Source organism: Pezoporus occidentalis, unplaced genomic scaffold, assembly GCF_034315485.1.
Source record: "Pezoporus occidentalis ecotype Australia unplaced genomic scaffold, CSIRO_AGI_Poc_V1 ctg148, whole genome shotgun sequence".
NCBI lineage: Eukaryota > Metazoa > Chordata > Aves > Psittaciformes > Psittacidae > Pezoporus > Pezoporus occidentalis.
This window is the reverse complement of record NW_026913295.1, coordinates 1,724,589-1,737,660: the sequence shown is the minus strand read 5'-3', so window position 1 is coordinate 1,737,660 and position 13,072 is coordinate 1,724,589. Positions and strand designations below refer to the sequence as shown.

The following is a 13,072-nucleotide window of genomic DNA, read 5'->3' as shown; positions in this document are numbered from 1 at the left end:
GAAAACCATTAAAACCCCAAGTTGGAGGATCCTGAATTGGCATGTTCCCAATTCCTGGTGTGAATTTTCCTGTGAATATTTCTCTATCTGTTCCCTATTTCTCTCAGTTATTTCACATGTTTATTGTTACTAGTGTCTGATGCGTTTCTGCCGCGTGGTGCTTCTCCATTGCAGGGGTGATGCCTGCAAGCCTCAGAAGGAGGCTTCGATGTAGAAGGTACCAGCTGATTTTTCTTTCTATGAGCGTTCTGCAACATAAAAACACAGAATGGTTTGGGTTGGAAAGGACCTTAAGATCATCCAGTTCCACCCCCCTGCCATGGGCAGGGATGCCTTACACTATACCATGTCTCTCAAGGCTGTGTCCAAACTGACCTTGAACGCTGCCAGGGTTGGAACATTACCTACAAGTTGCAGGATCTGAATGTGATCATGAGGAAACTTACTTGTATTTGCAGTAAGCACAAGTAAAATGGTAATTCCAAGGACTCAGCAAATACATTTACATGTTTGAGTCTGTAGTAAACATGCTCTCACTTCTAACACAAACATCACCATCGCTGAAGTGCTAGAGCAATGTTTCTTATGTTTTTCTGGAGCTTTCTTGACAAATCCATGAGCTTTGCTTTGTGTTTAACCTTCCTGTTTCTTCCAGAAGCTTGCAGGTTCCTTTGGTTAGTGATATCTTTAGCATAGATGACAAAAGAGATGATACAGATGTAAAACACCCATACTCAGTATCTCTAACTTGGAGTGGGTTGCCTTTTCAGGGAGGTGCTACCAAAATCAGTGTGAGGTTTTGACTGAACATGCTGCATTAAGGTCTGGTTTTGTCTTGCCTTCTAAGCTTTTGTGTTTCATTTAAGGTGCTAATCCTGCTCTGCAGAGGAGCCTTTTGGTATCTGCAGCTCTAGTTGCTTCCATGTCCTTTGAGCATCAGTGCCCTGGTAGGACTGTTCTCTTCTTGATGATATCTCAGCACTCTGCTTCTGAATTTAGGTCTTCCATATCTGGAACCAAGATTTGGAGTTCGTATATGTGCATTAAACTAATTCACATTGATTGTTTCAGCAGTGCTGAGCACCCAGGTTCCTGCCACACTGCTGCGACCTGGTCTCCTCAGAACTAATGGAAACCTAATCACTTACCTTGGGGTGGCTATATTAAATCCAACCCCCTGTTATATACTAATCAGGCTCCCACAGGTTCCGAGTGCTTCACACATTTTGAGTGATTAATTTTGCAAACCTAAATGGTTGCAAAAACTCCTGTGTTCTGACTTGGTGGGGTTTAAGAAAGTCAGTTTAATTCTGTTGCCTCTGACCCAGTGTGTCAGAGGCAGCTCAGGCTCTGGCAGGATCAGAGCTGTTGCATTAGTGCTCAGTAGACCCCAGGGATCCTTGAGTTACAGCCCTCTTCACACAGCAGGAGGGATACATGTGGTCCTGGCATACCTGTGTAATGCACACCAAGATGTAACTGCTGCAGTGCTTATTTAAGAGAAGTGAAAGCAGGTCAAAGAGTTTGAGTCTGCAGCAGCTTTTCCAGTCCTTCGTGCTCTTGTGGTTACAGTTTCCTCTCCTTTTTTCCTTCCTTTAATTGTAGGTGCTGCATCCCCTAGCAAGGGCAGCAGTGTACATGTATGTATACAAGCTGGTTGTAAATCTTGGTGTGTGGAGGTTTTAAAAGCATGCAGGAGACCAAAATACTCTAATCTTCTTAGGAGGGTTAGAGAGAAAATGGGAGACCACAGCTTTATTCATGTTAGACTTTTCAATAGCATCTGAACGTGTGAGTGTGTTTTTCAGAGTATTTTAAGAGCTGTGTGTCTGTGCTTTACCATTTCATCAGTAATTCTGTAAGCCATTCTAAACCTTCCGTTTCATATGTTATAGAGAAGGTATGATACATTGCTATCTCTGAGCCTTTAAGTGGTCTCATTATCTACCTCTAAAGTAACTTCTTGTGATTAAGAATTACAGGTGAGATCCAGAATTCCATTTGGGAGCTGGGAGTTGCCAAACTTGTGCCTTCCTTCCTCCAGTGATGAGCAGTCTTTGGGACTTGAGCTTTTGATCAAAAAGAGCCTGTGGCATATGTGGTTTCTGCATCCTAGGGTGCCCCAGCCATCCACTGGGCTCTGTACATTGCTGCTGTCCTGTCCAAGAGGGGGCATTGAGCATCCCCACACCTGAAGTCACTAGTTCCTAAGGCATGCTCTGAAAACACACCAGTCCCTACTCACTGCAGTTAAAATTTATTCAGGGAGCAGGAGATGCTGTTGCTCATCTTCATGTAATATCTGAGAGTGTGAACTGTCCTCTTGGCCTTTCTCTTTCAGCTTCTTTCCTTCTAGATGCATGAATCCAGCTTTCTGAGTTGAGGATTGATCCAGGGTCACCAGGGGCAATAGGTGTCCCATCCTCTATGTCCTAGAGACCAGTGTCCAGGAACATAGATGAAGGTCTGAGGCTGAAGAGAGCCTGTATCCCCAAGTTCCCTCCTTGGGCAAATACAGGAACTGCTAGCTTAATATGCAGACCCTGCTGGTGTTTGGAGAGGAAAATGGGATGAAACAGATACGTGCAACATCTCTAAATATATATGTGTGCACACACAGGTTTGGTCTCTTCCCTTTTTCTGATAAATATGTTGTTCAATAATCATTTATAAGTAACAAAGCAGGACATGGCTTACCCATTGGGCTGAGGTTGATGCCTTTGAAGAGGAGTGGTCTCTGCTGTGTTTGTGGTGTCTGGCTGTCACTGTTGGACTCCATTTAATCTGAGATGGTCAGGCACAGACTTCTTTTTCTGGTTGTGTGGCACAGAGAAATGTCAGCAAGGCTTTTATATATGGAGCAGCACTATTCATAGCTGTGAGTTAAGTTGGACTCAAACCCTATGTTTCCATATGTGGACCTTGCAAACCAACATTCCTTCAGGAAACCCCAATAAACAACTGCATTACTAGCTGTAGGAATGAACTTTGTTCATTGCTATTCTTCATACTCGGCATCACGCTGCATTTCATCAGAGCAGGAGTACATACTTCAGCTCTTCAGACGTTCAGCATCACCTGATAATAAAGTATCTTGCATTTTACTCTGAGAAGTGAGCCAACTCTTCTGCTTTATGGGTTCAAACTGAAGGAATCAGTCGTCTCTCTTGTCTTCTGTACACATCAAGGAATGGAGAATAAAGAGAGGACAGTCTGCAGACTGGGAGACTGCTTCAAGCCCACAAGTCGCCGTCAACAGCCTCTGTCTTCATCCTTTGCATAAATGAGTGACTTTCAGCATGTACCATGGAGGATATTTGGACTGAATGAACGGGATGCACCCAGGAGAAACAGCTGCTGTTCAGAGAACTCATGGAGAAGACATTGTGGTGGATTGGATGGATGTGGTGGAGGTGGGGATTGTCCTGCAGGGCTAAATTGGTTTTGTCATTCTGCTTGTACGAGGAACTGACTTCTGAAAAGGACTTAGATTAACTGGGTTTATGGTATATTATGTTGGTGAAAATTAGAGACATCGTCTTTGAGGTTCAGGTAGATGTTCTTACTTCCCATCATGAAGGTCCTTCCATTTTGGGAAACCTCAAATATGTGAGAGCAAGTGTCCAAGCCAGTCTATACTGGATTGTGCTGACACTAAAAGGTCTTCTCTTTGAGCCTGTTTTAATTCCCTCCTTTGTAAAATATGTCTGGAGTTAATCTGGATGAGCAACTGGTCCTTCGTGCCCAATGTAACTGATGCTTTTGCAGAGACAAGTGTGGATCAGTTGAAGTGATTGTTTCAAGTATCTCTTGCTACAGTAGTATGACGGTGGTTTTTCTCTCTGAGGCTTCCCTATCTTCCAGCTGGGTTTGTTTTGTCACTGATGTTGTAGGTGGCTATTTTAAACCAGTGAATGATGGGAAAGGTAATTCTCTGGGACTACTGGCCTAGCTCCTTACAGCATCCTTAATTTTCTGTGAGCATCCTTACAGGGCTTGCAGAAAATCACCTCCTGGCTCCTGAGAGTCAGTGGAGAAAACTGCTCTGTGCAGCCATCTTGGAGGAGACCAACATTTAAAACCTCACCCATAGTACTAGAAGATGGAGATGGGGACCTTCAACAGGCAGTTGCTTTTACTGGCCTTATGTCTTAGAGAAAGGGTACTTCAAAACTGCAAGTCACATTTGGTCTACTTCAGTCTTGTTATGAGCTCTCTGTTAGTCACCACATTTCTGGTCGCTGCATCTCTCTAGAAAAGCCATCTGTCTTGCAGTTAGGTGATGGCTCCCATCTGTCCTTGTGTGCCACGGGAAGAAAAGCACTGCTAGGTACATTCCTGGCACTGAATTCCAAGTTATTTCAGGCTGTGATGCAGCCCAAAGTTTAGTTCTTGGGTTTTGATTGGGTTTTGTTTGGTTGATCCCGAAGGAGATGAAGGAGAGCTTTTATCTTGCCCAGACTAGGCTTGGATTAATTTAAATTGGAAAAACCTCTTGTTGAAGTAGTTGAAACAAACCCATTTCATATAGTTGAAATAACAGTGCTTATTACCCACCTCTCCAAGTGTGTCCAACCAGGAGCTGAACAAAACCATGAGTTTTCATTGCTGAATGTTTGTGGGTGGCTGCATTGGTCCTTGGCACAAGTACTTGAGTGCTTTTTTTTTCTGTGTGCCCTCCACAAGGGGCTTAGCAGGAGCTATCCTTGGCTGAGCTACTCCAACTGTTCTGAGATAACGGGTCCTCGTATCAGGAAAGGAGATTGCCAGAGCTGGACAGCTTTAGGGGGTTGGAGATCCAGAACCTGGTTCTTGTTCTTGGAACAGAGTGGGAGTTAACCTTGGTTGAGCTGTCAGTTGTGTGGCTTTGGAGGTAATAAGAAAGGATGTAGTTATTCAAGTCATGCAACCTTATTCCTTAAGAGAGGGGATAAGAAAAGATGACAAGATAAGGTAGGATGATAAATTGATAAGCCCCACCTGGGAAAGACCAGATTGGTGGATTCAGGATGGAAGCTATATTAAAAAGCATTATATATATACATATATATATATCTCCACATATATATAGTAAGTTCTGCTTTATAAATCACAAGAAAAACAGAGCAGTAATGATCAATGTGCCTTGAGGAAACAGCATGTCACCAATATATAGGTGTTTAGTTAGGAATTTGAATGCATTTATTCCTGTTTCTAATCATGCTAATAATGCAGTTGGAAATAATAACTGCCATTGCTGTAAGAAAACAAATTGCTTATGATTTAATATGCTAAAAGACAGTTCAAATCACCAGGGGCTGCACTGTCCTCCCAGTGAGGGGAGGTTGCTTACATGAAGAATGTTGAACTCCCTGTTTTCTTGTGCCAGGCACTCGGTGAGCAGTGTGATTAGCTGAGTATTGTGTTATACATTACTGTGGCATGTGATAACAGCACCATGTTTTCCTGTCATTTCCACAACTTCTCCTGCCTGAAGTGATACACAAGCAAGCCTTGGTAGTAGTCACATTGTCCCGTTCAGCTTCCAAAGGAGAGAAGTGGACCTCATCCAGAAACTTTCCAGCAGGCTACAGTAAGCGTAACTCCCTGTGAGCCATTATCAAGTATTTTCCATCCCCACAAAAATGGCATTGATGAAAGTAATGGAATTTGTCTCAGAAATAGTGTCATTCCATTGAGGGATTTTTGTATAATGATACTGCATGACAGTAATCATTTTACAAATTATCCCAGGTATGTATTTGGGTTCTTCTGTTAATTCCTATGGATATGTTCCTGTCTCTGTTTCCTGTTCTTGGGTAGCTGACCGTGGCTCTGGAGGTGCAGTGTTTCAGAAGGAGAGTCGGCATGCTCGCAAGGGTTATTTAAATTGATGAGCTCAGGTTTTGCTGGTGTTACTCTGCAATGCTTGTAATCCAGTGTAAGCTTTGAATGCCTGGCCATGGTGGGTTTAGGGGATGTGCTGCAGCCTGGTTCATGTCCAAATCAGAGTGAGTTTGAGATTAATGTACTCAGTTAACCTCAGGACAGGCTTCACCGTGAGGAATTGAAAGGTTTCCTCTGTGTCAAAGGCAGGGTTAATCAAAATCAATTGGAACTCAAGTCATTTACCAAAGGAGCTTAATAGAAAATACTAACATTTTGAAAGCCTCTGACAAACCCCATTGCAAAGAGCATCCCTGACTTCAGCCTTGTGAATGTGCTGGGCCTGGTCTTGAGGGCTGTGAAGGGGCCGTGCAATCTTCCACTCTTGGTTATTGCCTTTATTTTAAAGCTTTGGAGGAGCGTAGAAAGCCAGAGCAATGTTTGGGAAACTCTCTGCCACTTGGTTGTGATGAAAGGGAGCATATGTGCTTTTGCTGTTAGTCTGAGGTAGGAGATGCAAAACTAAATAATTTCCTTCCTTTGCCATGTTTTCTGTATCTCTTCTTCATGACTAGGAATCTGTTACTAAATATAAGCCTCAGGACATCCTCTTGCAAGGATGCTGTTGCACATGGGCTTATTGGAAGCAAGAATTTCTTCCTGTGATGGATTTGCAGGAGCACCAACATTTTGAGCCCTCTAGAAAAAAAACTGACCTTTCTTTGGGAGACTTTCTCCAGGGAAATTGAAACGAGTTATTTTATTAGCATCAGCCTGCAGGGTCTGAAACCTGTATGAGTAACAGAGACATCGAGATAGAAGCACTACAGCCTCTTGAGGCTATTTGAAAGACGTGGTTGAAATGTGTTAGCCAAAGTCCTCAGATGTGTTTTCACTCTGAAGTTAGGAACAGTGCACAGTGTCATTAGAACCCTGCAGTTTGCATGGAAGCTTTTTTTATTGTTAGGATTTAGGTTTTACCTTTGGCTGATTCACCACAAATTCAGTTTCTGAAATCCTACTGTGTCGAGCAGCGGTTTTGCCAAACTTGTGGAGAAGTAGAATGTGTTCTCATCAACCACAGTGTAAATAGGAGCTGTAATGAGAGATGTCGTAGAAGAATCCAGCACCAGGCAGGAGTGTGAAGGACAGTTTGCTTGGGTCTTTCTGACTCTACAGATGTGTTTTACTCATGTCCACTGTAATGTTGAATACCTCAACTTTTGGGCTTCTTTGAGCCCCACAGAACTCTCAACCAAGTAAACCAAAAAGGAGATAGGTAGCTACTACCTACAGCATCTTTCTGGCCTTGCTTCCTGTCTGATAACTGTCAGTTTTGCTCTAAAAACTCCACCAACTTTTCTCTGCTTTTCCCCACAGTCCTTCTTTTTCATGCCAAGGAAATGCTTGTTTTAGGAAGTCCAGGCATCCCTAACCTTTGGTGCTAACATCAGGGCTTGGGGAACTAACACAGCCTGTCCCAGAGCTTCCTCCTTGTTTTTCCCAGGAGGTTCTGTGTGGCAGACCATTCCTGCAAGGGGAATGGAGCTGGCCTGGAGCAGGGAGCAACATCCATCCCGAATGCGTGTGACCCCGTCCTTGGCCCGGCCGCGGTGCCTGGCGCCAGCCGGCCGCCTGCCTCCTGCCAAGCTGGACCCACGAGCGTTTTCATTTCTGACAAAGGGCAACTGTTCCCAGGAGTTGTTGTCTTGCTCGGTGCTCCTAATCCCTGGAATAACTGCTGTGACAAGCATAGTAACCATCTGCAGGAAGGCCGATCCGTTAGGGCCTTGTGAGTGCAGTGATCTCAGTGCCCTCCTGAGCCCATCCTCTCTTCAGGTTTTTATTCCCTTTACAACTTTTCAAAAGCAAGACAGGGAGTTGGAGGCTCAAGTTCTGGCCAAGTCATGAGGAGTCCCTAAGGTGCATTTAAAGGTACTGCTTTTAACTCTTTGAGGAGTATTTAGTCCTCTTTAGCTGTTTATTTATATTTTAAAGCAGACATTAAGCCTCACGAGTCCATCTTGCCCATCCTGAGCCTTCAGAGAATCTATACATTTTGCCCAACATTCCCAGGCCTAGAGAGATTGGGCTTGCATAGCTTAAAAGCCAAATGGTAAAGAGGAGGTGTTTGTCAGCTCACGTCTGTGCAAACTGAGCACTAAACACAGGGACTGAAATCAGATCGGAGGCAGGAGCTGGGGCTGGGCATTAGTTACTTTTCACCTTCACTAGGCGCTGTTCTGTGGTTCCCCTTCTATTTTCTGAAGCAAGCTGTTGCCGTATCAAGTGCACTGGGATGTAGTGCAGGCTTTAGCCAGGCTTTTTTATATTTTGGGGGCCTGTCCACCTGTGGATTTATGTCCTCATGGATCTGCAGCAGTGCAAATCTAGTAATAGATGTGCTGCACTGGTGATTCACTTGTTCTTATTGCCACACTCAGTTCTACATCAGAGAATTCCCATTTTATATCAATACAGAGAGTCTATGTTCTAGATTTGGTTTGTTGGTTTGTTTTTTTTTTTGAGCTGCTTTCTTGGCATGGAAATCCCTTGGGAGTCTGATTTATAGTGAAAAACTGTGTTCAGTTTCTCTTAAAGCTAGGTCATGCTGCTTAAAGGAAAACTGCACCATTTACATGTGATAAATCAGTTAAACATGCAAAATCTGTGTGAAAGTGTCTGTCAGACTTATTATTGGGCTATTTGACCATTTCCCTGGGTATTTGAGAAAAGGTAGGCATGAGCTGTGGCTGCGTCACAGAAATGAAGCTGACTTCCAGCACATGAGGTTCTGTGGGTGATGGTGATGGTCCATCTCGGTCCTAACCCCTGGAGCCCCGCTGCTCCACAGCACAGCTGTAGAGGGCAGACCTGCAGAGGGGCATTTCCTAGCTCCCGCCTTCCCGAGCTCCAAGCACCCATCCTGCAGCTGCAGGAACAATGGCACAGATCCGCTTTCACGCTACAGCTGGGGAGAAACAGGCTTCTTGTGTAACAAGGAAATAATGAATTCAGATTTGCTTTCTCTTCTGATGTAGGGTAAGAAAAGCAAAGTTTTCTGGGCAGAAAAACAGACAGCGGGAAGAGTGGGGATGAGTTTAATGGCTTCATTTTAATAAACCACATCAGCATTTGAATCCTTTAACTCTCTGAGAACTTCAACATGAAATTTTGCTTTGAAGCAAGAAATGGAAAGGGTTTGCTCAGAAGAATCCAACCTCACATTTCACTCTCCCAATAAGGCCTCTCTGCCTTTTTTCCCTGCCTTTTGGAACAAGGTTCCTCTCTCAATGGTCGTGCTTCTTCCTGCCCAGCTGGCAGGAGGTCAGCAGGAAGTGCCCCTTTGCCGGTGCCTCTCGGCTGATGCTTCTCACCTACCTTCTTCCAGCAAAAGAAGAACTATTTTTATGGTGCTGATAGAATAGGATGGTTGAGCAAGCAGATAATGACTGATTCATGCAGTTTCCGGCATAATCAGCCTACAGAGTCTGGAGGTCATGTTGCTTTTCTTTTTCTCTCTCTTCTCCTCTTTCCCTTTCTTTCCCTTTCTTTCTTTTGCCGTTCTTTCCTTTTCTTTCTTTCTTTTCCCTCTTTCTTTTTTCCCTCATTTTACTGCCTTATTTTCATTCATTGCTTTTTAGTAAACAAATTCCATGGAGATCCCACCAGTCAGTGCAGTGATTTATTAGGCACAGACACCCTCAGGTGTGTGAACAGTGCTAGTGAAGGGCTGTCACCTCTGCTCCCTGGGCTGCTGTGTCTGTCACATCCGTGCTGCATTGTAGTGCTGTCAGTAGGTTTCCCTAACTATTCCTAGGGGATGTGGAGGGGATACCATAGGGAGTGGCAAATGGGAAATCTCAAGCTAGGCAGGTTATAGAGCAAGAAAGGCCAGAGCAGGCAGAGCAGTGGTGAGAGGAGCTGCTGAGCAAGGCTTCCATGGAGCAGATGAAGGGTTCAGGACATGCAGCTGCTCAGAGCCCCAAAGTGCTAAACCAAAGGGGCGCAGAGAAGCTGAAGTGCAGCAGATGAAGCCATTTGAACCGGGGCTGTTCCAGTCACTTGACCTTTGGACCTGACCTCGTTGCCCTCACAAAATCCAGGTTCCAAATAAAGCCCAGCAGAGGTCTTGGTTGGGTGCAGCCTCGCAGCCGGCAGCACCCTCAGCTGCTGGTTGGCACACGGCTGCTTTTATCAGCATGGAATCGCCCATAACGTGTTTATTTAAGGCTCCATAAGCTTTGTGTGTTTGGTCAAATACTTCACCTGCGGGCTGGCTGTTGGGCGAGCCCCTGGATTAGTGAGTGGTGACTTGATCAAATGCGCAAGAGAAGTGATCAGAGTCTGTGGGATGAGTTTGATAGAATCTCCCTTGTACACAGGGTGGTCAGAAGGACCTGTGTGCTGTCATATTGGTGTGCAGTGCACTGGGAGCTGCCTTTAATGCTGTTAATGCTACTTGGAAGTGGGAAAAGTCAGGCTTTTGGCTTACTTTACAACCCAAGAAGTGCAAATCAGCTTCTGAATTAATGAAAACCTGACAAATTGCATGGCATTTTTGAGATGAAAAGTGTTGAAAATACTTGTGCATTTCCTACTAATTCAGCAATAGCAATAGCATTGCTGCATTTGAACGAGTCATTGGGACAGCTCAAAACAACCATTGAACTCTTCTGTCCTGCGCATCTGGGGCATTGGTTTGCTCCTTCCTAGTTGTCCAGGATTTGTGGCTTCAGTGGGAGCAATGTTTGCCTGAAAATGTTAATTCAGGTGTTTGGTAAAGAGGCACTTGAACAGGCAGGGTTTGTTTTCATACACTGCAAACAACTTGGGGTTTATCCATGGAAATGATTGGCTGTTTATTTGGTTTTGAATAAATTAAATTATTGCTTAAAATGTTTTGGGGTTTTGTTTTTAAAGTGCAGTTTTCCATTAAGAGCAAATCCTTTCTAAAGTGCCCTGGATTCACACAGAATGTGCCTGTGTTGTAGAAATCAATGGGAAGGGAGGCAGTTGCTGAGAGCATGGCAGTGTAGAGCAGCAGAAGCTATGGGGAGATGGGGCTCTTCAGTCTCTTGGTTCTGCATGTTACCAGATCCTGCTTGAAGCCCGATGTATTTTGTGCCAAGTAGAAAGAACTGTGTGAGTGATTAGAATGACTCTACTATATGAGACACATTGAATTTTACACTGCAGCTGGAGAAATGTAGATGCAAATTGAAGCTGTGGGCAAGTGTATGTCATTTTTGATTGACCATTTTCCCCTCACCCCTGCACCTCCCCACCCCAACCAAATCCTTCGTGGAGTCCGATTGTTGCTGTAGCTTTTGTGAACCCCTCTCTTCTAATGTTTAATCAAGTGCTGAAAAGAGACATTTACAGACTATTTAAAATGTGGAAAAATTGCTTCCCAATATTTTTGACAGAGAGAGACTGAGAACACACAGCATTGAATCATCAGGAAAATTGAAGATTTCCCCTGAACAACATTGGGATTTTACAGCAGAGGACTTGAAAGACCTTGGAGAAATTGGACGAGGAGCTTATGGTTCTGTCAACAAAATGGTCCACAAACCAAGTGGGCAAATTATGGCAGTTAAAGTAGGTGATGCCCATACTTACATTTGTACTTCAGTCCATTAGGGATGAAATGTGATGGAGAATTAATGTTCTTCCATCTAGCACCCATCTACTGCTCTTTTCTATTTATTTCCAGTGTAAAGGCTGCTATTTGCTGAAAATACGTTGTGTAATGGGCATATTGTCAAGTGATTTGTGAAGCTCTCATAATTGCTTGTGCCCTTTTGAAAATGTCTATCAGGAACCTGCTATTTTGAGGGGATCACATGTCTCTGGAGACTGATAATGGGGCATGGGCCTTTCACCTCTGGGTCACTGGTTCAGATACAGCCTAGGTTGATGCTAGGTACAGGTTGACATCTAATAGCTCCGTGGTGGCCTTTGGGATATAAGGTAGAGACTTAATTTGCTTTTTGTGTAAGCATGTGCCATGGTGTAGCCTCACCAGGAGGAGCTGCAATGGAGTGGGCATCTTCTAGGGAGTATTCTGCTCTTGCTGATATATGATGGAGTGTCTTTGCTTTGCGCTTTCCATGCTTGGACCTGCTCTGGAGATGGCAAGTGTAGCAGTTTTCTGGACTGCCCATTTTCTACCTTGTGCTCCCCAAAATCTCCCCTTGAAACCAGGAGCAATGTTGTAACCTCATTTCTCAGGTGGAATCCTTGGCATGCCACATAGTGGTGCTCACTGGGCATCTTGGAGGAGCTCCTTGTCCTTCAAGCTCGGCAAGATGGGCAGCAGCCATTCTCCCTTCCCTCTCTCTTGTCCTTTCCTTTGCTTGCTGCTGTCTGGTAGCTAATAACATCAATCTTAACTCTGTGGATGATACCAACTGTGCTTCCATGAAAGAGTAGAAGTGGGTTATGTAGGAGTCTGTTTGCTCTATTTTCCAGCCCTCTGTCTTCTTTGGAGTCTTCTCTGTTCTGACCTGGAAACATTCCTGCTGGTCTCACGTGCCAGGTAGACTTGTCTGAGCCCCAGCCCAGCTGCTGTGAATATGATTTGTACTTGTTTCTAGTGTGTCACATTACTGGAGTAACTACCACCCTTCGACTTTCTCCAGTACATACTGACTTCCTCACAGCAGTGGGCTCACTGGCCAGGTCTCTGAGCATTTTGGATCACCATGCAGTGGTGTTTCAACGTGGTTTTGAATCCCTAAAAGTCTCCATTGGGGCTAGCGACTGTCTGCAGCTAAAGGCTTGTTTTAGTTAGTTGTCTTTGGTGGAACTTGGAGTTTGCAGATTACAGGTTGAAAACTGCTGATGAAAAGATGTCTGGGTACACCCAGCTTCTCAAGCCCAGGGTGTGGGATCTGGTTGACTGTAGTTCTGCTACAATAATCATGATAGCCATGGGTAGGAAAAAGACATGTATACAGGTGGGTGGCTTGGTTCAAAGATCTGCAGCATGTACCACTGTGGTGAGAAGAGCGCTGTGCTGGCTTAGCTAACATCATCAAGGAGGAGATGCATCTGCTAGCACAGACACTATGCTGTCCTGGACTCTGTTTGCAGAAGGGATGATCAGCATCATGGGATAATCTGGTCAGTATGGAGGGTCTGTGATGTGGGTAGAGCTCTCATCTGGGAGGCAGAAGGCACCAATGCTGTGTTCTTGAAG

General features: G+C 44.5%; 1 protein-coding gene across 3 annotated transcripts in view; it reads left to right on the top strand.

The window, feature by feature from the left end:
• The window catches only part of MAP2K4 (mitogen-activated protein kinase kinase 4), a 74,789-nt gene that overhangs the window by 30,403 nt on the left and 31,314 nt on the right, over positions 1-13,072 (top strand). For all 3 annotated transcript variants that reach the window (XM_062610595.1, XM_062610597.1, XM_062610598.1), the window contains exon 3: positions 11,295-11,469. In XM_062610595.1, coding sequence (XP_062466579.1) covers positions 11,295-11,469 — 175 coding nt within the window. The remainder of the gene's footprint in view (positions 1-11,294; positions 11,470-13,072) is intronic.